This window comes from Scleropages formosus, chromosome 16 (assembly GCF_900964775.1).
Source record: "Scleropages formosus chromosome 16, fSclFor1.1, whole genome shotgun sequence".
Classification (NCBI taxonomy): Eukaryota; Metazoa; Chordata; class Actinopteri; order Osteoglossiformes; family Osteoglossidae; genus Scleropages; species Scleropages formosus.
In genome coordinates this window covers 15,002,798-15,030,608 of record NC_041821.1, presented here as the reverse complement: position 1 = coordinate 15,030,608, position 27,811 = coordinate 15,002,798, and the positions used below count along the sequence as shown (strand labels likewise).

The following is a 27,811-nucleotide window of genomic DNA, read 5'->3' as shown; positions in this document are numbered from 1 at the left end:
GTGGATTTCCATCCATTGTCTACTACTCTACACATTTTTGGTTGAACCAATGGCAGTGAGCCAATGAATTGTCTTTTTCTTTTACAGAAATGTACAGGGAGGCGACGCACGTGTGGCTGACAGTCGCACTTCGGATGGTGTAATTAAAAAGCAGCCGCCTCCTCTTATTGATGCCTTCATTAGCATTCTGTAGAACGACAAACGGCAGCATTGGACACACTGGCAGCCGATTGTTCCTGCGAGCCGGAGCCAGTTCTGAAATTCAACACCCTTCTGTTTCTCACTTTGCAGTGCCATATTTATAGTGTGTGTGTACGTGTGTGTGTACGTGTGTGTGTGTGTGTGTGTGTGTGTGTGTGTGTCTGTGTGTGTGTTATGCAGGCAGTTCACTTACACTATTACACTGCAGTTAATCAGCATTGCATAACTGTAACATATCGGTCTGTAACTGACAGTAAGTACATAACATTCCATGCATTAGTTTATATTAATGGGGAGAATGGAGGGTGATTATATTTACCACAATCACAAGGTACAAAAATTTCAACAGTAATTAGTTATGTACTGCATGTTGTACTATATATTATTAGAAAAGGAGCAAGATATAATATTCGTATTGGTCTTTATGTACTATATGGTTATTTGCTTAATACCTGGTTGTTCAGTAGTCATTAACTAAAAAATAAATCATATTTTCTTCTAAGATTACAGGTTTCAAGATGATGGCTGAGATAACCCGTTTCAAAATAAACATTAACGTTTGCTCTTAAAATTGAATTTAAAAAATATTTGAAAGGAGCCTGTCAGCACTGAAAAACCTGCCAACATCACATATAAATGCATTCGTTTACAAGACACTTTTGTCCAAGGTGACTCAACAATGTTAAGTGAAAGAAACCTACGCCAATAAGAGGAGAATATGCCCACTAGCCACCGTTTGAACTGGACTGAAACCTACATCCAGAAGTACAGCCCATGCAAACCTACCTGCTACATCACCCTGCTGCCCAGTATCAAATTTGCACGAGTGATCTATGCCTTCTCCTTCCCAGGATCTCCCTAAAAAGTACTTTTTGACGCATAAGCAGTTTTATTTGAAACCTAATGACACTGATAATGGTGTACTGCTCCATCCCTGTCCTGAAGAAATTAATTGCTTTCGACCCACCGGGAAGGAGCGTGCAAAAGTGACTGTCCCCTCCAGTGCTGTTGGTGTTTTGGACCTGAGACTCCTCAACTTCTGCCAACTGCTTTCCTGCTCAGGAGAGTAAGCTGACATAAGGAGAAGTCACCGTGATCCTTGCAGTTATCCATCAGACATCCCCTGGTACATTCCTGTATTTGAGGACAGGCCAAGCAATCCACCCTGGATCTCCTTGAAAACTAAGACAACAGTGGTTGATCAAGTGTTATTGATCCAGCCGTGAAGCTCTGCACACATAGTGGAACACCACAGTCTGGATCAGCACAGACAACTGGCTGGGTTTATGGGCTACAAATCAGCACCGATCACCAATATAGAAGCAACAAGCTGCATGTTCTGGCCATCACAGTCCGTATATGTTTTTATCATGTATATTTTGCTCTTCCAAATACGTATCGTTCCAGACTAAGGGATGATGAGTACAATTTCTTCTTCCCCCTGAATGATGGTTGCAACAATTTTTTAAATGCATTTTTCAAAAGACACTAATTGGTCCCTTGGCACTCTGTTCCAAAATCGTGATGAAAGTACTTGTCTCTGTGCTCTAAAGTTCTAAAGATGCTCTAAAAACGATATGTATGAAACACATATAAGTGGTACTAAACACAGCACAAGTAGTCCTGTAGAGAGAGGGCAGCATTTTTGACAGAAGCTTCCGCTCAAAAATTGAGGCAGGAAACAATTAGCAGCAGTTGGGATTCTCCAGAGAGAGAGTGTGTATGGGCTGTGTCAGCTGTGATCCGATATGGACTCTTACTTCGTACACTTTCGCAGAGCTCCTTAGAAACTGACATTGCAAGAGCTTCTTTTGAAGAATGGTGAAGGGTTTTTGGAGAAATGCAATTGAAAAAGTAACCTCTGGCTCCATGGTTTGGCATCCGATGACTGTTAGAGCAAATGAACATCCAAAGAGGTACCGCATCAGCAGAAGCTTCAGACTCACTGATTAAATGCAGAGGGATGCTGATTCAACGCAAACAAATTATAATGCAAAAGCTAAGATAATATTCACCGATGCAGTTTTGCATTATGGTGTAAAAAATTAAAATAATAGTGCAAGGTTACCATTGCTGACAATAAAATGCAAAAACAACCGGAACACGAAGCCAAGCATAAGAGGTGAACTGACAGCAATTTTCCCTAAAATTAATAATTTGCTTGCATATAATTTACTCCATTTATAGAGCTGATACAGTATCGCAGCAGTTTAGGTTAAATATTTCGCTGAAAGGTAGTACATTGTGGACTCAGGCTTGTGCCCTCAACCATTATGCAACCTGAAGCACAAACATCTCACACTGAAGTGGGAAAAAGTCCATTAGATAAAATCAGTTACAGCAGATGCAATGTAAATGTGTGTAATGACACACACTACATCTCCATACGCATCTGTGAGACACAACTGCAGTAGTATTTTTGGTGCTGGTTAGCTCAGCCCATCTAAAACCCAAATGAAGAGCTAAGCGCTGACCATCTGCTTATAATAAGACTTAAAGAGCAGGCTTAACATACAGTCGAATACTGAGTAATAATGACTAATCCTTTCCTTCATACTATAGTTCACTCCATGGCCAGCACAATGTAATTAAGTGTAACAGATTAGCCTTGCATTTCATATAAATTATTTTAAAACCTTACTCCTAAAGCGCTGTGAAATAAGATCTACCTCCAGCCCTTTTGCCTCACCTGTTCTTTATTAGCCTAATAAGTAAAATGTCACGCAGCGCTGTTGCGAGAGCTTGCATTTCTTCGGGTTCTGAGTTATTACCCTTCGTAAAGCTGGTTTGCTTGCGTTTTTCCTTCGTCAAGAAGTACTTTTTCTCGTACGCCAAGCTGTTGAAATATCGGTCACCGGTTCGATCGCCTCTGGCCACGAACACATCTAGCTAACAGGTGAGCGAAAAAAGGCAGTGAACCCTTTGTCTATTATTAACCTGGGGAAGGCAAGGGAGGCATCCCTTTTCACTTGTGTTAACGTGGAACGTACCGTTACTAAGGAGATCACGGGGAAAAAAAAGGCCTTACGTTTCTTCATCGCTGCGACGGGTCTCAATCTCAACAGCTCACGCATCCGCGTCCTGTCAACTTTCACACAAAAATTCCATTACATAGGCAATCCCCTTTGTATTTGTCTTCTTTCTGCTGAATGCTCGATATAGGACAAAAACGGGGAAAAAAAAAAAAAGCGTATTTATTTTTTCGGTTCTCATTAAAGAGGACACGTGTCAACTGTAAACTGTACACAACTGGCAGTACACGATGTCAGAAAGGAAGGGGCAAACGTCATTCTTCATGTAAGAAATAACCGCTTTAAATATACAGTATCGCTGTTCTAGTCTAAAAGAGGCTGTAGAGCTGCGAGAGAGCCGAAGACTGCGGCGAAATGTCATTTTAATATTCCGAATGTGAGTGAAAATGCAAAGCAGCCACCAGATGAGCTTAGCAAAGCTTTTGACCAAATGCCTTCCTTTTATGTCGACGCATAAACTTGCTGCGCACAATTTTTCCAGCTGTTTAGAGGTTCTGACACAAGTCAGCGCACACAAGTAATACATATATTTTTACAAACATCAGAATGACAGATTTTACATTTCTGTGTGTGTCTACATACATACACACACACACAGAGACAAATATATAAATATATATATATATATATATAGAAATATTAATCTAAACAATCAACAAATGTTTATCATGCAGCATAAGACACACACACACGCACACACCAGAACACACATCATAACTGACTGAGAACAAGTGCGCCGTGACAACCGGTGGGTGTTATGGCATTTCCAGTGAGGCAGCAGCTGGTTGGACCTGCGGTGATGTCAGACCTCAGCGAACAAACCAGTATCAGCGTTGGAAGCTAGCAGCTGTGTGGGCGGCGGCATTACACAACTGCCATCCCCTTCCTACGCAGGTCAGTCCGCAGGCAAGCTTGGCGGGCTGCTCAGATACGAGCGATGGAGGAGAGAGGAAGCTGGAACATAGGCTGGCTCAACCCCTGGCCTTCCCGCTCCGCTTCTGCGGGAGAAGGTATTTAGGTCCCTGTTCCACCCAGGAAAAACGACAACACAAACGCGTACCCCTTCCTGTGTTATTTCCTTGTCTACACTGCACTACATCATCAGGTCTTTGGCAGAGGTGTGATTGGCACCTCTGTTATTTTATTTATCCCTCTCATACCTGAACTATGTGCCTGGTGCACTTCAAACTTGGCTCGCGGTCTTATAGGTTCAGATTGTCTCGTCCCCCGTTGCTCATGCCTATAAAAAGTCCAATACTGGTTGCTGACGCCGATGCTGAAGGTGATGCCGAGAACAATGACACGGTACAATAACTAGAAGAGTGAAATGACATGACATACAGTAAACTTGTGATTTTGTTCAAGACCAGTCCTACATTACAGTACATGGGATGCAATGAAAGAAGTTGTACGGCTTGGAAATTGAGCACAATTTTCCCCTTAAACAGGTCAGAACATCTGGCAGTCATTAAATAATGTGTATTCATAGATTAGATGCGCTTCAAAAAGGAGATATGAAAAGAAATGTCATTTTTATGTCATGCTGTACGTCATGTTTAAATTTCTTCCACTTGAAAAATTTGATTTGCATGACGTTTGTCATGAATTCTGGAATATGTGGACACCTTTCAGGAAGTTACCGGAAAGTGCTACACGATCATACCTGTGATAAACTGTAACTTTTCGGCCCTGAACCCTCACTCTATGAATGTGGACATATTTGCATTTTTTCAGTGTGGTGTCTCTATCTGTCTGCAGCTGGAACCCAAAACCAATAAAAAAAAAAGTCATTTTATAGTATTATTTATTCATGTGGCTGATGATTTTCTCCAAAGTGACATACAAAGTTCATGTACTCACCATGCCTTACCCACTTATACAGTTGGGTAATTTTTACTGCATCAATTCAGGGTAAGCACCTTCATCAAGGGCACTACAGCAGGAGATGGAATCTGAACCCGGGTCCTTCAAATGGAAGGCAGCACCTCTAAACGCCCGGCTTCCCACTGGCCCATTGAGGGACAATGCGATCTTCACTATGGTACTTTATAGAGGGTTTAGGCGTATCATCAGTTATCATTTTTCCTGATGCCACTGCACTGCATTCCTGCGCCATTTTTCGTTTCATTTCACTAAGGCTGACAAAACAACATTTTAAACTGGGTTTTCTACATATTTCACTGAGCTCTAGCATCCTCCCCATGTTCCATGACTGCTTTGTTTACAAGAAGCAAGTTATCTGTTATTTCACAGGACTGAAGAATAGGACCAGTAGAAGAGGCTCTTCTGTCCAAGTCCTCCCACTAAAGGAATGAGTCCAGTCCAGCCTTTGGCGCTTCTCAGGAATACAACAAGAGTGCATTCAAAACACGCAAAGCAAGAACTGGAAGCGTCACTAAGACGTGCTCCACCGCTTAGAATTTCATTCTTTCTACTCCATTAGGCACCATGCAAGTTTAATGTCACGGAAATTAGAATAATGCCAGGCCATTTGATAAAGGAACACCACAGAGCGGGGGCGAAGGGGAAGCGGGGGGGGATTTCTTTAGGCTAAAAGATATTGTTTGCATTTCCTCACATCTAAACAGTTATGAAATTTCTCCTGAAAACCAACTTTAATTAGTAGCAGAAAATCTCTTTTTTTTTCCGACTTTTAAAGGTTAACTGAATTCTGGACACTTTAGCCACAGGTCTCGGCTGTATCAAATGGGAGTTATTTCCATTCCGCGAAGGGTCCAACACATTTACATTTACATTTATTCATTTGGCAGACGCTTTCCTCCAAAGTGACGTGCATCTTATGAAAAACACAATTTGTGCATCATATCAGCAGAAAGAGAAGCTTAGATGCAGACACGTGATTCTTAAGTGCCGTTAGTTTGTTTCTTTCCACCATATGAACCAACGTACATCGCATGAGTAGCTGCGTAAAGGTTTATCCGAAGATCGACGATTCCTAGTCACCTTCCCAATATTTTTTTTTTTTCTAAAACCTTTATATTACATGAGTAGATGTGTGAAGGTTTATCTGCTGTTAAACCGTTAAGTTCTTAAAGTTGCACAAGTGGAACTCAGAGACTTGCAGCGGTGCTCAACACTGGCAGGACACACTGCTGGATGGATGGGTCAGAAATAAACAAAGCTGTAAACTTGTTCCAACATGCTAAGTTAATCTGAAAAGTGAACATCGGACTCTGCATTTTTTTTTTTATGAGTTTAAGACAAATTAGACAGAATTCAGAGCTTTTAACAGTAGTTCCCACCCACTTGAGGCTGAATATTAACTGCAAGTGACACACAAACACAAATGCTAGAGACGTTTCAAAATGTAATTACTGTACGCTGTCTGGGGGGTGCGGTGACGTAGCGGGTTTGGCCGGGTCCTGCTCTCCGGTGGGTCTGGGCTTCGAGTCCCGCATGGGGTGCCTTGCGACAGACCGGCGTCCCGTCCTGGGTGTGTCCCCTCCCCCCTCCGGCCTTATGCCCTGTGTTTCCGGGTTAGGCTCCGGCTCTCCGTGACCCCACTTGGGACAAGCGGCTTCATCCAGTGCGTGTGTATGTGTATGCTGTCTTTTAAATATTCCTAAAAAGACCTGACAAAGTAAGTTACTGCAAGAAAAGTAAAATGTTTCAGAGACAGTGTTCTGTGTTCATTTTTTGTTCTTGGGGAAAAAGGTCAACAGCCTCTACTTGTACTTCCAACGCAGAATTAATATCACGTTTCATCTCGTGTCTCACGGATGACAGGCGAACCCGTAATGAAAAGTGAACAATCTGACAAGCCAGTTAGTACTATTAATTAAGCCTCCATTAATTAGGGTATCTCAAGATATCTAACAATGAAGATAGGTCCCGGACAGAGCTTTTCATTTCTAAATCAAACTGTCGCTGGCAATAGCGTGATGTTATTTAAAACCCAACAGTGGTCAATTATGTGGAGCCAAAAAGAAAAGAACGCAAAGACGATACAAAGCAACAGAGCTGTAGGAGAGCGCGTCATCAAGGAGAAGGCAGAGCGGGCGGAACAAGGGTGCAGGGGTGTCCGACAGCAGTCATCTGTATCTCGAGTACGGACATGTCCTGCTTCCCTTCCCCACCCCACCTTCTAGATGTGCGGGAAGACTAACGTCGGCAGTACAAGCTGCTCTTGTTCTAGCCGCCTATATTTTTCACCATAACAAAATATCTAGGATTTAAGGTACCCTTAGAACAAGGCGTGTGTGAGACAGACGACTTAGACGATCAGAGCGCATATGAACCTCTTATCAAGACAGGGCAGAAAGGGGACGAGACACAGTGCCTAACCTGTGACAGGTGCCTCAATATCCAGCAAGTTCTTCTCAGATCTCAGGATGGCTGCACCCTCTGTGATGATCCTCAGGGCCACGCTTTCTTCCACGCGTCCCTCCTTGGTCAGGTGGGCCTTCAACACATCCACTCGGGGCTTGCCGTCACTGTCAAACACCTCCTTTACTGTTAGCCGGTGGCTGGGAGGGAATGGGACAGCTGCAAAGAAAACAGAGAGAACTTTTATTCTCACCAAACTCTGCTTTCTTGTGAGCAGCAGCCTTTAAAAGAGTGACACAACTATATCTCTATTTTACATGTAGCCTCCACAAGTACGAGCTAGTCCACACAGAAAACACACGCGCTGAGGAATTTGCACCACCCACCCCATCAATGTGCTCTTTGCAAACAGAAGGTCAGCTTCTCAGCTGCTTGAGGGTCGCAATACAGACAGTTAAGTGATTTATTCATTTAGCTGATGATTTGCGCCAATGCAACTTAAGGTGATTTACTTATCTAAAAGGATGGGTGATTTTTAGTGGAACTATTCAGGCAAAGTACCTTGCTCCACAGTGCCAGAAAAAGGAGGTGAGATTCAAACCCGGGTCCTTCAAGCAGAAGGTCGTGCCATTAACCACTATACTACCTGCCGTCTCTATAAACATTTAAATTTTAACAACACAAAATCCCAACGTCACACAATACGATCTCAAAGGTCAATTAAAGGTAATATCTACATTTATTCATCAGGAAAATTACAGGAATTCGTCTGGACAAAGCAATGCTCCACTAAGAGTAAATACAAGTGTACAGCAACAACGAGAGATAGGGATGGAGAAACAGGAAGCACAGGAGGAAGTTGCAGCAGTCCAAGGGAGCATGTTAGCATGGACTGGACAAATCTAGAGAACCACATTATGGTTTTGATGCATTCAAAGAACACACACACACACAGTCTGAAACCACTTGTCCCAAGCGGGGTCGCGGCAAACCAGTGCCTATCCCGGTAACACAGGGTGCGAGGCTGGAGGGGGAGGGGACACACCCAGGATGGGATGCCAGTCCATCGCAAGGCACCCCAAGCGGGATTCAAACCCCAGACCCGCCAGAGAGCAGGCCCTGGCCAAACCCGCCGCACCACTGCGCCCCCCGTTTGAAAGAAGAGACTTGAGTCAATCGTTATTCACAGACTCTTAAGCGATGAAGCAGATAAAATAGCTGAGTTGTCCAGTTTCACAGAGAGTTCCCAACAGGTGGACAGACCAGCTGGGGGGTGAAGGATCTCACTTTTGGAGAGGCTGAGCAGTAGATGGTGATCATTCAGCCAAGCAGAGATGTCTGAGAGGGACACAGTGATACACAGGGATATCCCTGTAGCAGCAGGGGGAACAGAGAAGTAGAGCTGAGTATCGCCAGCATATCAGTGATAGGGAAACGCATGACAGGCAATGGCAGAGCCAAGAGCGGTGGTATACAACGAGAAGAGTAAGACCGAGAAGAGCAGAACACCAACTGAGAGAGACTCCGGGGAAGGCAGGAAAGTGCGCCAAACCACCTGGTAAGATGTATCTGATAAGCAAGACTCAGGTTACAAATACCGATGAAACGTGATGCTTAAAATAAATAAATAAATAAGGATAGACGGCCAAACTCATCCAAAACGCTCTGTGCAAAATGGCTCTTTCCAGGTTTCACTGGCAGACAAAACACCCTGAATTGCTTCCAAAAGCAAACTAACATTTAGGCAAAACATGATCCAAATTGGAGACAATTATTTCAATGACTGACCCCCCCCCCCCCAGCTGCTATTAAAATCGGGAAAGAAAAAAAAAAAAAAAAAAAAAAAACCCTTACATGTATCAATGAGTTTGTATAAACACAATACTTGTCTAGCAGCTGTGTGGAGGACCAACACCGTTTTCATGGCAACGTTTTGTTGAGGGTTCTTCACCAGCCCACAGAAAATTCCACGTTTTTTACATTCAAAAGCTAATTAGGGTTTCGACAAACCGCTAGGGCTAATTCAATCTGGAAAATATTGTAACCTCAGGAAGAATCGACCTATTAATGTATTTTAGCAGTAGGACCGTTCCAGCTTGAACTCTAAAGACAGTGCTCTCAAAATAAATCTCCATCTGTCGATCAGGCACAATTGCATGCGTGCAATTCTAGCCAGCTACCACTTCTGTAGTGAAAAATGTCAAAAATAGATCACTTTTAGACCTTAAAAAAGGCTAATAAAGCCAGCCTTGCGCAGAGGCACTGCAAGTTAAAGGATGAAACAGATTTTGGCTTTAGGTGAACAAGGAGACTTGTTGAATCATTGGCAGAAGAGAAATGTATATTTTGACTTCCTGTTTTCACCAGTGCGGATCAGCAAGTGTTCAATCTGTTGTTTTCGTTCAGATCATCATCATCATCTGAAACTGCTTGTCCCATACGGGGTCGCGGGGAGCCAGAGCCTAACCCGGAAACACAGGGCATAAAGCTGGAGGGCGAGGGGACACACCCAGGACGGGACGCCAGTCCGTCGCAAGGCACCCCGCGCAGGACTCAAACCCCAGACCCACCGGAGAGCAGGATCCGGTCAAACGCGCTGCACCACCGTGCCCCCTCATTGTTTTAGTTGTGATATTAAATTTGGGAAGGACGTGCTTTCTTATAGTGAAATTCGCACGTAGATTTTGGGAAGTGACTTGTGGGGATATGTAGCTCAAAGGATGTAGCTGGGTGTGGAAGGTCAGCAGCCCAAATGCACCGGTCATCATTTTCCTTGCTTATCTCTCACTTATTCTCTTCTAACTCTGGAAAAGATTAAACAGAGAGTTACTAAGAGGTTCATTGCTTTATATTCTTTTGACCACACCTACATTTATTAATTTAGCTCACACTTCTCTCCAAAGCGGCTTACAATTATGTGGCCATTTATACAGTTGGGTAAGTCCTACTGGCACAATTTAAAGCAAGTACCTTGCCGAAAGGCATTACAGCTAGAGGTGGGATTCAAACCAGCAACCTTTGGTTACAAAGGCAGCAGCTCCCACCCCTGGTGTGAGAGGTTGAGAGTATCAGCATGATAGGAAGTAGGAAGGAGCTCTCCCATGTATCCTTGCACTAAACATAAGGTTCACGCACGTGGTTATACACGGTCGAGTCACATTATTAAGACCACCTCCTGCATTTGACGTCGGCAGCGCGTAGCCCATGAAGTACGTCACGTGTCGTGAGCTGGCTTGGTGGGTATATAAGGTGTGCGATAGGCCGCCTGCCCGCATATCACTCGTTGCTGTCATGGGTAAAAGGGGCGATTTATTAGAGTTGCAAAAAGGGATGATTATCGGCTTTTGGGCCAAGGGTGGCAGTATTTCTGAAATGTCCGACAGCGGTTGGAAGAGCACGACCAAGACTTCCAAGTACTTCCCTGGCCCCCTATTTCCCCGGACTTGAACCCAATTGAGCATCTGTGGGGCCACCTCGATCGTCGCGTTCGCTCTATGGATCCTCCGCCATGCACCCTCCGGCAGCTGTGGGATGCACTGCATTCATCATGGCTCCAGATACCTGTGACAACCTACCGGCACCTTATCGAGTCACTCCCAGCCCGTCTAGCTGCTGTCCGTGCTGCACACGGCGGTTACTCTGGATATTAGCTGGTGGTCATAATAATGTGACTCGACCGTGTATTATCTTCTACGGTCTTTTTAAATTAGAGTTTATTTCATGTTTACTTTGTTGTTGAGCTGAATGACTTTTCTGAACCAATAACCAGGGATGGGAGGTATATTGTCTTGTTTGTGGAGGTGACTATTTGCATGTGGGCTTGTATTGCCTGTTACATCTTTGTGAAGACAATGCAAAAGACATGTGTTGAGAATGAACACGTAACTAAATGATGTTGTACTGAATAAATAATGCCGTTGTATTTTCATAATCACTTGCGATGGCTTTTTATGCTATAGGACCTTGCTATATGAGGGCCGAGTGTACTGTGTCATTCTCTCCCTTTAAGGCTCCCTTCATATACAAGAAGATCTAACAAAAAAGCTCCAGAAATAGAGAAAAATAAGAAGGGGAACTGACACTTTTTCAAAAACTGAAATACAAAGTAACTCAAACATTGCCATTCATAACATAATATGCATTTATTACCACTTCCACATGTTTAATGGATGAACCTGCAGGGCACCATAATTCATTCCTTTTACTAATTAAAGTTCAGTGACATAGTTATCCAGAAATTTCCTTTTCGGTATTTCCCCAAAACATTTGCCAATAATAGCAGTCAGCTCCACGTTGGCTAAACAAGCGGCAAAGAATCACTACAGTAGTTCACCATCGACTGTTGAAATGAGTCTTTTCATTATTAATGAGAAACATTTACATGTATCACAAGTAAGAATGCAACACTGCAGAACATTTTGTTTATATATTATGGCATTAAGATGAACCACCACTTTTTAGGGAAATGTTTACAGACATAAACCTCTAACACCCTGCTTGCATTTATGTGTTCATTTACATTACATGAGGGCAGACTCTTCAAATTCCATTCGAAAATAAAACTCGCTTTTACTAGGGTCGGTCATTTTTAAATATGTTGAGAGCGTAATAAATGTGTGAACACTACTAACAAATGAGTATGTTTTCTGCATGGATTACTGAGTAAAAAGAGGGAAAACACATCCATCATTGTATTTTTAGGACAAAAAGCAGTCATTTTTAAAATCTGCAAAGCAGTTTGAAAAAGAACAGAGGTGAAGCAGAGCTGTTATTTTCTTGGCATATGTCGGGTACAAGACAAGTGCGGTTCTCTAAGGACTTCTCATCTGAAGTAGTATGACAACAACAAAATAGGACAGAGAGGCAGCGCGCTGTCAAGCCGTCCACCAAAATTCTGCCTTTTACCTAAATAAAGTAGCGACAAACATGCAAAAAGAAATTTTATCTTTTATTCACAGCTTGAGAATAACTCCAAAAAGGCAGTTTCCTAACAGAATTATTGGAATGCTTCGTTTCAAAGCGATTAAACTGAGAGGAACTTATTATACGTGAACACCAGGAGGAAGAATCCCAAGAAATGGCAAAAAAAAGAGATTTTTAAAAAAAAACAAACAAGTCGGTCAAACATTTGGCACAAGGTCTTCAGGTTCATTAAAGTTTATAAATTTTGATCATCATTCACCATTTATATACAATACATACTCATCCCTGTTATTAGGTCTCAGGACATTCAAATTTTCACATATCAAGACTGATATTACTGATGCCACTTATCATGATCTGGATTTTCATGTGTCTTGTCCATGACATTTGGTCCTGGGTGACAAACTGAGATCACATCTGAAAACTGTACCATGCGGCTGTGTGAGAAAGGCTATAAGACGCACTGCGTTGGGAACCATGTACCCACACTCTGCATATACACAAATACATGAAGGGCTGAGCATAAAATGTTATTGTTTTTTATTCTATTTTAATGTGCTACACTACTTTTTCCTTATAATACTATGGATCACTTAGAGTAATTCTGGAGGGAACTTGGGATGGGATTGGAGCAAATTTGAATTTTTCCCATAACAAATAATGGAATAAGCCATTTCATTATACACTTGTTTGATATTCAACCTGTTTTCAGTTAAAAATTAGGACCCGTTCACAGCAGAAGGGTGTGCATTCTCTATTCACAGCTTCTTCTTTCACTGCAAACATGCTAAAATCATATTTTATGATTATATGCACCATAAAATCTAAGGAAATACTGTCAAAGTGGTCATAGATACTGGACATTTATTTATTTTTCATGGGTCAAACAAGTTAATTGTTGAGGTACGGTGACAGGATCCCTGAAATTTGGCGCTGATTTGAAGAACACCTTGAATGTCTGTGTAAAAACGCCTGCGAGAGCTTTTTTCCACTGGGTAAAACAGTAATTAAAGAGGAGTGATGGGAAACACGAGTTCACTGTATTGGGTTGCACTTGTGTTGGAAAGCCCTTACAACAGCTCACGCTTCCATAATGCAGCTGTTTAAAAGACTCCACTTTCTCACAATAATGGCCATCATCAGCGCTCAGTGTTAACTGACATTATATATAAAATGAAGGCATTACTGTTCTACAAATGGCATTTACACATTATTGCTATTATGCTATCTTTATGTCATTGGGTATATAATTACCAGTCAAATCATTTCATCTTTGGTTTATGTCACATTTTTGGCCCTTGCTAATAAATTACCTTATATGTAGGATAGAGTAGATTAAATGCAGTGTGTTGTATTCAACTCATGGTAACAACTGGCATAGTTCTTATGGTAAGGGAAAATATGGAAGTGGTTTATTACAGCCTTCATCTGCACGTCTTTGTAGTAGAAACATGTTGAAAATTGACTCCACACGCCCCAAGCCATATTTGAACCTATACTCAAACATATGAGGCACCATCCTAACCAGCTATGCCACTTTATAACACAATGACATATTAAATCAGAGTATGGAAGGGACTGTAACAAATTACACAGCTCCAAAGTGAAGATGGTGTTTTGCATTTCCACAAAGTCATCAGTAAATAGTGATACTTTCCATTGGATTTTTACAAATCATATTACATTTATTCATTTAGCTGATGCTTTTCTCCAAAGCAACTTATCATGTTAAGGTACTTAGAACTATTTACCCATTTATACAGTTGGGTTAGGGTTACTGGAGCAACTCAAGGGTAAGTACCTTACTCAAAGGTACTATAGCTAGAGGTGAGACTTGAACCTGCAACCTCTCAGGTTCAAAGGCTGCAGTATTAACCACTACGCTACCAGCTCTCCATATTAAAATATTTTTCACATGTTCCAATGAAAAACAGAAGGCTGACCTCGTAACCCATCCCCAGACAAACTACTCCCTCTTGATGTTACTCATCCTGCGGTTATGTATTACAGCATTACATCTTCGACAGCAGCTTTGTTTAAACAGGACGGGGTAGTTCCTTATTCTGCATTAGATACATTTTGAGCCCCACCTGCTTGGACAGTTTGATGTCACAGAGTATACACTTATTGAGCCACAACACCAAACTAAGTCATATGCACAGCAAAGAGCACGGTTATATCCCTGTACAAGCTTTTGGTGTGTTTTGTTATTCCTTTCTGCAGTAAGCACTGCACGGGAAAGCTGTCACCTACTGTGTGCTTACATTCACAAATTTACACAACAAACATCCATACAATATTATTATTATTATTATTATTATTATTATTAACTATTACTATTCATTGGTTACTTTGCTAAAAGTTTTATTAAAAGTAACTTGAAATTATTTCTTATTTCAGTTTAGTATCTTGTTCAATAACACAACAGCTGTCTTCTAAGACTGAAACCGTAACCTTGTGGTGAAAAGCTTATGTCCTTAACCACTGCGTTTCCCGCTGCTCTGTATCACATTGTACTTTTACAGAAAAGGGCACTTAAGCAACCAGCCAAGGAGGCTATACCAATATAAATGCTTTTGTCTAGCTAAGCACATGGCATTCACCTGGGACAATTTTTGAACATTAACAGTAAGCCTGTTATGCCTCAATAGCCCTTTCAGTAGTACTGACCACATGGTTTAAGGTCGGTAGGGTGAACGGTTTTTGTGGGCAGAAGGAAGGGGCCTACCTACTTCCACATGATCTACTTTCCAGACTAAAATGCCCCATACAGGATTTTGTCCCCAAATGGCTGCCTCCCCAAGTGGGACTTCTTATCTGGGACGCTATGAACAGACAAGTTCCTGAGCCTAGGAAAGCTAGTTTTCAGATTCCAGCTTTCAGCCAGAGCTAGCTTACAAACTGGCCAAATCACTAATAACAACATCTAAACCTCTCATCTCACTTTAGAAAAGGAAAAAAGCAACACTTTGGTCTTGAAGTGGTTGGCAGGAGATAGAACATCATTTCCTGCATTTTCAGAGCTGCGATGAGTGAAAAAACCAAATGTGATGGCACTGCATCTGAGCATTTGTTACAAAGGAACATACTGCAATGAGCAACTCTATTTAGTAGAGCAAGCACAAACAGGCATATTGCATGCTGCCTGAACCGCTCTGACTCACGGCCTAATGAGGACCCCGTTAGCTATCCCTGTTTGCCCGGCACAATGATTAAATCAAGCTCCAAAAATCCCCCTGTCGCTTAAAGGTGAAGAATCTAGAGCTTAGACTAATCTGGCATTTGACTTATTCCTCCTCAACATACTGTATAAACAAAAGCTTCTTGGCCGAAAGATCCAATTAAGTTCCGCAGCAATACGTCAGGCAGCATATTGCCCTATCGCTGCCTGTGTCTATATACCCATCCATCCATCTTTCAAAGCTCTACTCCAGGTGAGGGTCACAGTGATCCGTCATTGCCCGTACGAGACCGTAATTTGTAGTCTGAAACCTTGGGAGGCAGCTGTTACCAGGGGACGTCTGACTTTGGCCTTGACTGCAAACGTGACTATTGGAAGACCTATTGTAGACAAGCTGGCCACGCAATCGTACTTTACCGAAGCTCGAGATGTCTTGTGCGTCCGATTTAGAAACAGCATATGGTCAGAACCATGGCCAATAGCTGAATAAAACTCTGTCCAGGAGCTACACATTCTGCCTTCTTATAAACTGTGACTAGCTACCAAATTGAGAGTGTCTATTCCAAGCCTGTTACTATGACAATGAACTGCCATATTCTCCAGGGTCCCCCTTAGAAAGCCGTTAATCATGTCAGCTGTAGTAGAGCTGTTTTTCCCACTGATCTGGGGATCATATGCAATGACTTACTTTAAAATGACATTTCCATTTCAAATTATCCTGGGTTACTTCATGTATCTGGTTTTTGCACCTCACTGACCGTCATTCACCGGCCCGCTGCCGCAGAATTCGGGTCACGCTGGGCTGAGGGAAATCGAGATATGCTTTTTCACAAATGTTTGCCTATTTTGTAACCGCAGTTGTAGGCATACACTTCCTGGCATTAGCGGAGCCGCTTAGGAACAGACGCTATCTAAACTTCCCAATGTTGTGCCTCTGGTGTCTCGTCACCACAGAGGGTCCTGATCTGATCTGGTTTTGACCAATTTCACTTCCCCACGGTGTCCCATGTATCCCTCCCTCGCTCCACTAGATCAGCTGAGATGAGAAGACGTACTGTGCAGGGTACTACAGTGCTAATTTCCCCTGTCGGTCCATTACATCCTCCCACTCCCTCCCTCTCTATTCTTTCTCTCCATTTTCTCTCACTCTCACTCTCTCCCACGTATCTTCTGAGTGGCACAGGCATCTGCTGGATGGCATGTTGCCCTAGTGGCCCGGCATCTGTCAAGTGAACAGCAAACTATTAAAACTGATCAGCAAACCAAGTATTGCATAAAAGCCTGCTCACCACTTCTTATTTCTCAACACAGATTTACCTGTATCTTTAGTTGTTCCAGCATTTTTTGTGATTCAATTAATTTTTTCCCCCAACATTTTCCCCGTTTCCTGGGATCATCTGCATTTTTTTTAAAGAAACTGATGCTCTGTGAAAAAACACATGTAAAAAGCTAGTAACAAAAAAAAAAAAAAGACTGATTTGCTGACTGTTTTAATACCGAATCGCTAAGAGGTTAGGAGTTAAAAAGTAACTAAGAGTGACATTCTGTCATATGGGGCTGAGAGAACCGGGACGGCAGGACCCAAGTGCGGAGTCGTTCGTCTGGATTCAGGGGATAAGGCAAGTTCTCGGAGTCAGGGACAGGCGAATGGTCGGTCGATCGGCGGTCGGAGTCAGAGCGAGAATCCTTAGACGAGGTCAGGGGGTGAAGCGAAAGGTTGGTCGGTCTACGGTCGGCGTTGGAACGAAGATCCGTGGACGTGGTCGGGAAACAAAGCGAAGGGACGAAAACCGGAAGACGAGAACGGAGAACAAGTGTTGAGTGTGCACTGGACGTCGCGAAGGAGGGCGGTTGTCTCTGACGAGATTCCGCAAAGGTATGGGAGCTGAGGAGGGTCTTTTAAAGGGTGAGCAGTTAGTCAGGTGTTGGATCAGAGTCAGGTTCTGTCGGCTGAGTTGTGGGCATGGACGTGACACATTCAATAAATGTATAGGGATTACAAATTTTATATATATATATAAAACTGATGCATTGATATAACATAATATACTCTAATACTGTATTATTTACACTAAAGAAGAAAACTAAACCACATTAAAGAGGTGTGAATTTCTCATTAAAAACTCAGATATGGCAAGATACTCGATCACGGTCCGAATTCAATCAACAGCTCAGTCAAGCTTAATTAAGAGCTCAGCTTGAAAAAGAAAACTGCAGATCCCCATGACTTGGGCTGGGAAAAATAGGCATCCAAATACAATTATTTTGGACAGCAGGTATCAGAGTTGTTCTGAAGCTAGGTTTGTGATCAAGAGAGCACAGGTGCAAATGCAGGCAAGTTGAAGTACAGCTGTTGTACACTTGAGGAACACACTCAAACACATCTGCATAAGCGCAACAGCCAGCTGTTTAAACCAGTAAAATTGCAGTCCATGGAAACTGGCATCAAAAAAGGTGTCCGTTCCATAACTAAATTATGAAAATAAGTACATCGCACCTTAGATATATATTTTTATCGCTGTAAAAATGCTGAAGAATGGAGACATACATATAAGATTAGAGCCAAATTTGAAGATACACCAGCAGCAGGTAAGCACAATATCTAAGGAAGCATTCAAAAGAGTTGGCAAAGAGGGAGGCTGCTATTGTACCCTCGAGTACAGTAATCACACTGAATCGATTTAGTTGAAAAAAAGGACTAACACCGATATTAATTTGGAAGTTATTTAAGTAGTCTTGAATAATTTGGTTGCTAAGCAACTACATAAAATAAAATATGCGAGGAGGTATGGACATAATCAAACATACACCATGGTGGCTTAAGAGAACAGAACAGTTCATACATTTTTAAGAAGACCTTTCTCATAAAGAAGCCCTTAGTTTCAATCTTTTAATAACTGTACTAGCTTATTTTTTACACAATTTTAATTGCACATTATGAAATTATTCTTTGGTCAAAGTTCATGGTGTCAGACTGGAAAATCATGTGTATTAATATGTTCACATCTGTTCAGTGAAAAAGTTACTGGGTAAACTTCATTTTAATTTTTTTATGTGCAATGTTCAGTTGTGGGAGTACAGCACAATATGAACGTTAAAGAATACTAATGTATATATAACATGTCTGCTATTTCAAATCAAACACCTGTTGTCTATGTTTCCATGATTCCATTGAAACTTTGGGGCCAGATGAGGAATACTTCTAAAATAAAGCACAACTACACTGGCAAAAAAAGCAGAATACTGCTACAGAAAAAACACACACAGCATGAATGACAGTCATTGTGGGAGTTGAGCCGGTCAGTTTAAACAGGTGCTGAAGATATTAACTAGGCCTTAACTTAACTGACAAGCAGTGTTTGATGTGTTTTTCAAGAAAAATTTGAAAAACTTTCCCTTCTTCTCATTCGTACGCTGTTTCCAAGCAAAGCGGACAAACACACATTTTGTATTTTTGTCACCTTCACTTACTGAGACAGGCAGAATTTTTTTTGGCTTAGTGCACATAACACACATGAAGGCCCTATTCATCCAGCCATGTTCCCCTCTCTCACCGCCTAACAGGGTAATTACACCAACAAACCTGCACACCAAGTTAGGCATAAATGAATGTTTTTCGCACTCGGGAAATCAGAAACTTTGATCCTGCTTCTCCGCTACATCTTCGCCAACATCATCCATGGATGTGCCCAGGCGGAACCAGGAAACGCAGCAAAATTTCCACGTTCTAACAAGATCACTTCTATGTTCCTTGATGGAACATGCTGGTAGAGAGGAGGATTTGGTATGCTTGACAACACGGAGCGCAACATCTGGACTGAAGCGACCCTCCTGTGATCACAGCAGCACACTGACATGTTGCCTGCCTAACACAAGCCATGTGCTACAAGTTCCGAAGCCAAAATTCCAAAGCACAGAAAGCTCCTGTCTAGAGGGACAAGCCTGAGGCTCAGTGAGAAGCCTGCACTGCCAGAGCTATCGGAGCTACTGGCCAAGCAGCTGTGAAGTCCTCCTTCAATCTTGCTAACAGTGCATGAATTTCTAGAAAAGTGGTGAGAATGCTCATCCAAGAGACACTGAGGTCCACAATCCGCGGTGGCCTTAAAAACCTCCCCAGGACACTTAATCATTCATTGTACACCTCAGACGGTGTCTTTATGATTACAAATTTAGAGGTATCATCTTAATGACCATGTTCTTCGTTCACAAAAGGACAATTTTACAAAATTTGCTGCAAAGCTCTACAGTGATGAATGCAGCTTGTGCTTTTCAAGGGAAGAGGGATATGACAGGAGAACAGGACTCTCGGGCATTACCATAACACTGTTGAGTCTGTTTCTCAAGAATGCCATTTTTAACCAAACCCCATGAGCAATCTGGCCTGCACGCATGATTTATCACATGCTTTCATGAATGATTTCCCACATCAGGAATGGCATTCTGTAGTAAATACAGTTTCTTTGAGAAAATTTATCATTTTTTAACATCTTACCCAAAGCAACTTAAAATTAACAAAGAGGTGCATTTAGACAGCTGAATGAAAACAAGAAGTTCACACCCAAGAGAAAGGATCATAATCTATAAACAACATTTGAAAAAAGCATGTTTGTGAAATGGGGGGCACAGTGGGTTGAACCATAGTCCTACTCTCTGGTGGGTCCGGGGTTCGAGTCCCGCTTGGGGTGCCTTGCGACGGACTGGTATCCTGCCCTGGGTGTGTCCCCTCCCCCTCCTGTGTTGCCGGGTTAGGCTCCCGCTCCCTGCAACCCCTTACGGGACAGGCGGTTCAGGCAACGTGTGTGGGTATGTTTGTGAAACCATATGCGCTCATTTTTCACAAACGAGATGAAACCGAATTCGAAGAAACACACTTAAAATCGAAAGACCGCACAGTCAAAGCAACACGAAAACAAGGCTGCACAGAGAGGCAGCATAGACGAGAAAGTTAATATCTCTCATCAGATTCCCATAAATCACCCATGGGTGAAACAGTCCTGAAAACAAACTGAAAATGTGAGATGGCCAAGTGTTGAACTGAGTAGAATGAACAACGGCTCTTCCTCCGGCGTAGTTACTACACAATATAAACATCTATAACGTAGTTCTAACAGTGCTGAAAGGATCCATTCATCCGTATGGTCAGAAATAAACCCAGAGGGAAAAAAAAAAAAAAAAATCATGGAATATTTGAACAGTGTTTTCAGGCTTAACATTTTAATTCAGGAAGTATCACAAGTTATGAAAATTTTTCTTTTATATATATTGTGGTTCTGAGTGAATAAGTAGACAGAGGGGAAAATGCTCCACAATGGAAGCTTAAGTGGTGAACAAGAAAATAACTAAAGCTAACAATTTCCCATAGTTATTCTGTGTCACGATACAGGCATTGTGTTTTGATAGAGTAAAGCAAATACATTCCCTTCCTGCTTAGAAAGAGACATTTTAGGGACGTAGAAATATTCCTAAATAGATGTGCCAGAATAAGGTGTATTAACGTGCACTAATATACAAAAAAAGTTGCAGGCATTCTCTTTCATTTTATTGTATTTCTTTCTTTTTTTTTTTTTTTTTTTTAAAAAGACTGCATTCCACTTCTGTACCACAGAACAATAGACTGAATTATATCACATCAAATTCTTCTGCGTGAACTGGTGTCATTCCCGAACTGAATCACAAACCCTGTTCTGTGATGCGTATCATACCACTGTCAAGTAAGAATTCTGTAACCCATTTCTGCAGCTGGGATTCAGCTGCCAGTGCGGAGGTAAAGCACCTTATCTCACATAACATGAGCTTTAAAAACCAGTTGGAATTCAGACCTGCAACTTCAAGAGGGTAATAAATAAGAAGAGGTGTGACCAGTCTGCTACAGGTGAAAATATATTGCTCCCTTGTCTGTTCAAAAGGCTATAATCCTTCCAATCAATAAAATACTTTACTCGTAGTCTTGACTGAAGATTAAATTAAATTAAAAATGAAAAATAAAGTAAAAATAAAAGCTTGATAAATTCTTTACTTGGCTTACATAGTAAAAATCAGAGTGGAAAACAATGATTTTTGTACCCAATAAGGAGTATTGAATAATGTCCACAATTATGGTTTATTCCATTCTTTTTAAATATATTTAAGGTCTGGCTGGAAAAAACAATGCTTGCAGAAATTAGATTATAGGAATGGCAAAAAAGCACTAGGAATTTCTCCTGGAGAATGACAGTAAACATTCTGTGTGACTTCTAGTCTTTCCTTGACGTCATTATTTCCTGTGTCTTTTTTCACATTAAAAACCCAAGTAATCAAAACCAAAAAAACACTGCAAACTATGACACATATTCCAGCAAGAGCTGTGGATAAATCAGCAGATTTTTACTGCCTATGAGATTATACTAAAAAGAAGTGGGTGATACTTGTCTAAAACAACAACAATGAACTTAATTTTGAGCATTATTCACTTTATTTTCACATTTGATTCATTTACAGACCTTGTCAAGGCTCTGAAGGCTGAATGCTGCACTGGGCCTCCACTGGAGTACAAATGGTGTAGTGGTAGGGACAGCTGGTAGTACAGTGGTTACAGCTACTGCCTTTAGACCCAAAGGTTGCAGATTTGATCCCCACCTCTGTCTACAGTACCCTCGAGCAAGGTTCTTACCCTAAAATTGTTCCAGTGAACTGACCCAGCTGTGTAAATGGGTAAATAATTGTAAGCTTGTAACAACTACAACCTTTACATCGTAAGTTGCTTTGGAGAAAAGAATCAGCTAAATGAGTGAAGGTAGGTGGCCACAAGGGCAGGACAGCAGGCTTTCACAAAAATCTGTGACTTCTACTGGGAAAACCAACAGCGCAAAATTCGGACACGGCCTCTTTAAAGCCCTTTTACATCACCAGGGGCAGGAGATAATGTTGGTGTTAGAACCGGTGCCTTTGACTCAGAAGGATGCCGGTTCAAATCTCACCTACTACTGTAGTACCCTTGAGCAAGATACTTACCTTAAATCGCTCCTGTAAAAATTACCCATCCATATCAATGGTTGAGTAGCTTAACACAGTAAGTTACATCGAAGAGACGTGTCAGGTAAATTAATAAAAGTAAGCGTAAAATTACTAGGTTGGGCAAGCATCAACAGCAGAAATGCTCATCACGAACAAACACAACCCAGCATCTTCTTCAGGGTAGAGCTCCTACTCTCCCCGAGCCTCTCTCCAGTCTCATAGATCAGTTTACATGTCCTTGTTGATGGGTCTTCAACAGCCAGCTGCTTACCTTCATTACTCTGGCAGGGCAAAGGTGAGCGAGCCGAGAGCTGTCAATCGAGCTCAGCCCCGCCCCCACGTCACGGCTGCAGTGCCCACCAGTTCACAATAGGTTCTGACCGTACTTCACGTCGTCTCTTTAGCGAGACGCTGCCAGGACGACACCCGTGCAGTCTCTAGAGAACACAGTCCAAAGCCCGTTCACGTGTGATTTATACGTTTCCGGTAGCGACGAAACAGCCCAGCGTATTGCCGAGTACACCTTCGGCACACCGGTTGCCCTTATTGACTTATCCGTGGGAAGCGAGGCCTGTGAGGACTCAAGACACTAACAAACTGGATGAATGGAGGCGTGTTGTGACCGAGCCCCGGGGCGACACTTCTGTTCGGGCCCAGTGGCTCCGTGAGTCATCCGCTGCTAATGGGTTCTCTTAGAAAGACGCCGTCACCACTGAGCTCCATTAGTACTTGACCCACACGTCAACCCACTAGTTACCATTAATATCAGTTATGCTGGAATTAGAAAGAACGCTGTTACGGTAGTCAAATTACTAATACAGCACTCTTCTTCGACTGTGTTATATTGTATCCACGGCGTGTAACTAATGTGACGTGTTCATTGTCTTGTAATCACTTTTATTAGGCAAAGTAATAAGGTTTCAGTTGAATCCTAATTACCTCAGACACCACTGGCAATGACTGAAATTATGAGAATTTTCTGGGGAGAGTTAGCTTTAATTAAATAAGTAATTCTCTTTGGATTATTACACTTGGAAACACAATTAAGTCCTCCCTGAGATATGATTAAGTCTGCTCAAATACAAACTGGAGCACATGAGTTCTGTTCAAATGTCTTTTCTTTGCCACTTCTTTCAATAAAATTCACAGAATGAAAGGGGCACTTTAATGCTTGTTTTTTTAAAAACACAATTTGGTAGGAATTCATTATGGCTTACTAGTGCACTGCGCAAAGCCGTAGATGATTCAGTGGGTTCATTTACTCTTAAGGTAAAAAGACCACTTCAGACTTAAGCCAATACCGAGCATTTTCCATAACGGATGCTGATTTATTTATTTATTTATTTTTTTAATTCTGTACAAGGCACTTGTCAGAGTGACACCATTCGCAGAGGGCCACATCTGAAAAGCTTGAGCCCCAGGTTCAAATCCTGTTCCGACCCAAATGGTGAGTGTGAAGGGGGGGGGGGGGGGCTCGGGATATCACAGGAACCCTGCATTTGTGTCAAGACCGCAAGGAGGCTGATTCGAGTCAGTGAAAAACAATGGCCTCTTTCACCATGGTCCTTCTCCCAGGACAGATCTGGAGGCGGACAATGCTGTTTGCCCATCTGATTGCGAACAGGAACCCAAAACTGAGAGTGGGGAAAGGATCTTATAGAACCATACACATGCAGAGACACAATTCTGAGATCATGCTGGCTATTTGTTGAACGCAGCCTGCACTGCAGCAGAGAGAGCGTTTGTAAAGAACATCGGAAAACCCTGGGCATCAGAAATACTCAAGGTTCAAATCAAGCACAGCAGAATGGAGCTAAAGGGCCAAAGTAAGATTCTTGTGGATTGCTGAGCAGATAATCACACCGTAGATGAAAAACGCTGGATCTTTTCCCCGCTAAGACCGCTTCGCTGGTTTGCGGACCACTATAAATACCTTTCTATCTAATATGTTTTTGTGCCACATTATCAAAGATTGGCACATCAACTTAGAAACAAATACCTTCCTTATAGCCCTGAGAAAAAGGAAATGTAAGTGAAAGTGGATAGTTGCCAAGGAAACGGAGAAATAAAATCGCACTGTGGAATCAGTCATCAATCATACTGATGAACATGAAAACAGTTTTAAAGCAATCCTTTTCCTTCACAAACAGCCATTAAGTAAATACCAGCCTGTACTTCTCCAGCAGCTCTTCAATTCCCATGGGACTGTTAAAGGACAATAATACTTTCAAGCTTGTTGGTATGTACTGTTAGACCAGGGGGACAGTATTGGACATCACGCACTGGGGACCTTCTTATTTATGTAGTTATTCAGTTGGTAAAAGTGTGGATCTGATGAGAGAAAAGCAAGACCATGCCAGTGAAACACAACTCAAATCCATCCATCATAAGCATGTCAGCAAAGGTGTGGTGAGGACAGGGTAACTACATTCCGCTGCTTATTAAGTAGACCATACACACAGAGACACACTTCTATGTGACAAGAGACAGTGGCTGGTTGACTGAACAGTATTGTCCACACTATTTGGAATTCATCTTCTCTTTGTTCGGAAAAACACGTTTCAGAATGGGATTTGATTTAACAGGATGCCATTTTATTCACAAATACAAAATGAAGCAGGGGTCTTAGAGAACAAACTGGAAAAACGTTTCAGGGCAAAGGGTTTTTATCTTGTCACGTAATTGTCCTCCCCCAAACACTATTTGCTTAAGACCGAATTGAAGACTTTGTCACTGTACTGCTATGCAATACAACTAAATTATAGCAGTACTCTCTGAGTTCTTTAGACAGCCATAAAAATCACAACACTTAAGTGTAAAAATACAAAATTAAACAGTTTAAACAGATAATACAGTGAATAAATAGATAAATAGATAATACAGCATAATACAAGAAAAAATCAGGCAAAATGTAGATTGAAGTATAAGAGTGACCTAAGATTTTCCTGACATAAGTGTTTTTCCCAGATTTGTTGGAGGTGTACTTATGGAAAAAAAAAAGGGAAAAAAACACATTCTTTTGGCTTAATTGTGCATTAATAATAGATTGCCAAATGTAATTAGGATTAATAAATTATTTCATTATCCAGATAACTTAATATTTCATAACGCCCGAACAACTAATTAAGATTAATCAGTCATTCGGTTACTTAAATTAAATACTAATTTGTAGTACAGTACATTGCACTTGTCAACCAAAGACTACATGTTTCACATTGAGATGGAAGCGTGTTCTGCGCAGCCAACAAACAACATTTTACTTTAGTATTTCCGTCACAGTGATGAGAGATAAAAGCGTTCATCACTTGTTCCCGCAGAGCTCTTTCCAGTATGGGCTGCAGCAGATATCCTATTGCTAAAAAAATCTGTACTAGTGGAAAAAAAAAAGGTTTCAACGTTTAAGGGCAAAAAGGGTTAAAGCTATTGTAAATTTCGGAAAGGTGCTTAAATCACTCCAGCTATAAAAATGGGCAAAAGCGTAGAGTGGGAGCTCTGTGCAGGACACACTGAATAATGATAATGGCGATAATAATGTAAAAGGCTGCAGACTGACAGCTCGGCAGAAGGATCCCACACTGCGTGGTCGCACTGCGGTACAAGACAACGGCACAGGTGGTTAGGGCTCTAACACCAAGCTTCAACATACCGTAAGCGCTCCCCACTCTGACTCAGCTTGGCTCGCAGAATATCTACGGAACAACAATCAACAAGGCCTAGCGCGACACACACACAGATTCACGCTTAGGCCTTCCTTATTATTATGTAATCTGTTTGATCAACCATCACCGGCTGTCCCTTACATAAGACAAATTAGAAAGCACTTCACAAATTACATAAGTGTCTCATTAAAGTCTATTCGGGCAAACATCCACATATAGGCCAGTAGGTCATGTAACCGCTTAAAGGCATGGACTCGAAGGTTGCCAGTTCGAGTTCCGGCATGGGTCGGGATGAAGGACCCATGACTATTTAACCTAAATTACTCCAGCGAACTACACAACTGAAGAAACAGGTTCAACACTTGGCCCCTCGGGATAAGTACCATCATAATAATGACACATATTACACTTCTATATGAAACTGATGGGCTGGTGCAACAAAATGAAACAGACCAGTAGACTTGCATGCAACAGACTAATGGAGAGGAAGCTCACGCTGGAATTCACTGACTAATTTTTCAAAGAGGGTATTCCTCTCCCAGGAAGGTATATCTGACAAATATTATATACCCCTTCTGTCCTGCTGTCAGGAGGAGCATTCACCGCAGTGTAGGCGGGTGATGTTTCATTCCCAGGCCGTGTTTCGCAGCATTTAAGGGTCACTTCATTCTCTTCACAGACCAGGAAATTCTCACCGATGCTTTTACACTCGCTGAGGAGGTAACGGTGCACTTCCACAGCGACGCCCACGTTGGCAGCAGTCGCACTGCAGCACAGTCATGTCACACTGGCACATTTCCTGGAGAACAAGTTAGTCAGTCAACAGAAACACCCAGTGCCAACCTCTGGAAACCTCAGCAAATTCTTGGGGAATTGCGTTCAAAATGCAGGATGTAATGATAGCAATGCAGCAAAAGCTGTAATTTCCCGTTGCGTGTCACTCCGTCGGCGAACGCGCGTACGCGGGAGCGTGGACTTGCCTTTCAGCCAGCATGTGCCTCTCTCTAGAGCCTACGTTAAATAGCCACAACCCTAATTACAGAAAGAAAGCGGTTACTGAAAATGGATGGTTGCTGTTTACCTTGGACAGAAAAAAAAGGCATCTTATAACACAAAGCTGCACAAGGCTGGTCAGGCTGCTCCTAAGAGAAAGCCTTTGTCTCTATATGGTCAAACGGCTGAGAGCCCCAGAGCCCTCAGAAAGCCTGCTCCCTGCTAGGCACTCCAAACCGGTTGCCAAGGCGCTGCTGCCGGCACTGCCAACTGGCTGATTTACTATGCTCCGAGGTGGTGAGGATTTACTGCGCGGCCGTGCTCGTGCTGTCAGCAGGCTGGTGCAAGCAATCCGAGGGGTACGGCTGTAGGTGCCGTAAAGGACGCAGAAGCCGACGCCTTGGCGTCTTCCGCCCTTGCTCGAAGATTCGACGTGTAATTTCGAAGGAATATCACGTGACAATAAAATCGGCCGGCCGAAAACACCCGAAAGGTCGTCTCAGCGATCCTTAGCGCGGATCAGGAAAAAATATGCGCCTGTA

General features: G+C 42.2%; 1 protein-coding gene across 9 annotated transcripts in view; it reads right to left on the bottom strand.

Annotated features, from left to right (window-relative positions):
* LOC108927822 (serine/threonine-protein phosphatase 2B catalytic subunit alpha isoform) overlaps nucleotides 1-27,811 on the bottom strand; it is a 69,054-nt gene that overhangs the window by 25,156 nt on the left and 16,087 nt on the right. For all 9 annotated transcript variants that reach the window (XM_029258861.1, XM_029258864.1, XM_029258862.1 and 6 more), the window contains exon 2: nucleotides 7,539-7,739. In XM_029258861.1, the coding sequence (XP_029114694.1) occupies nucleotides 7,539-7,739 (201 nt within the window). The remainder of the gene's footprint in view (nucleotides 1-7,538; nucleotides 7,740-27,811) is intronic.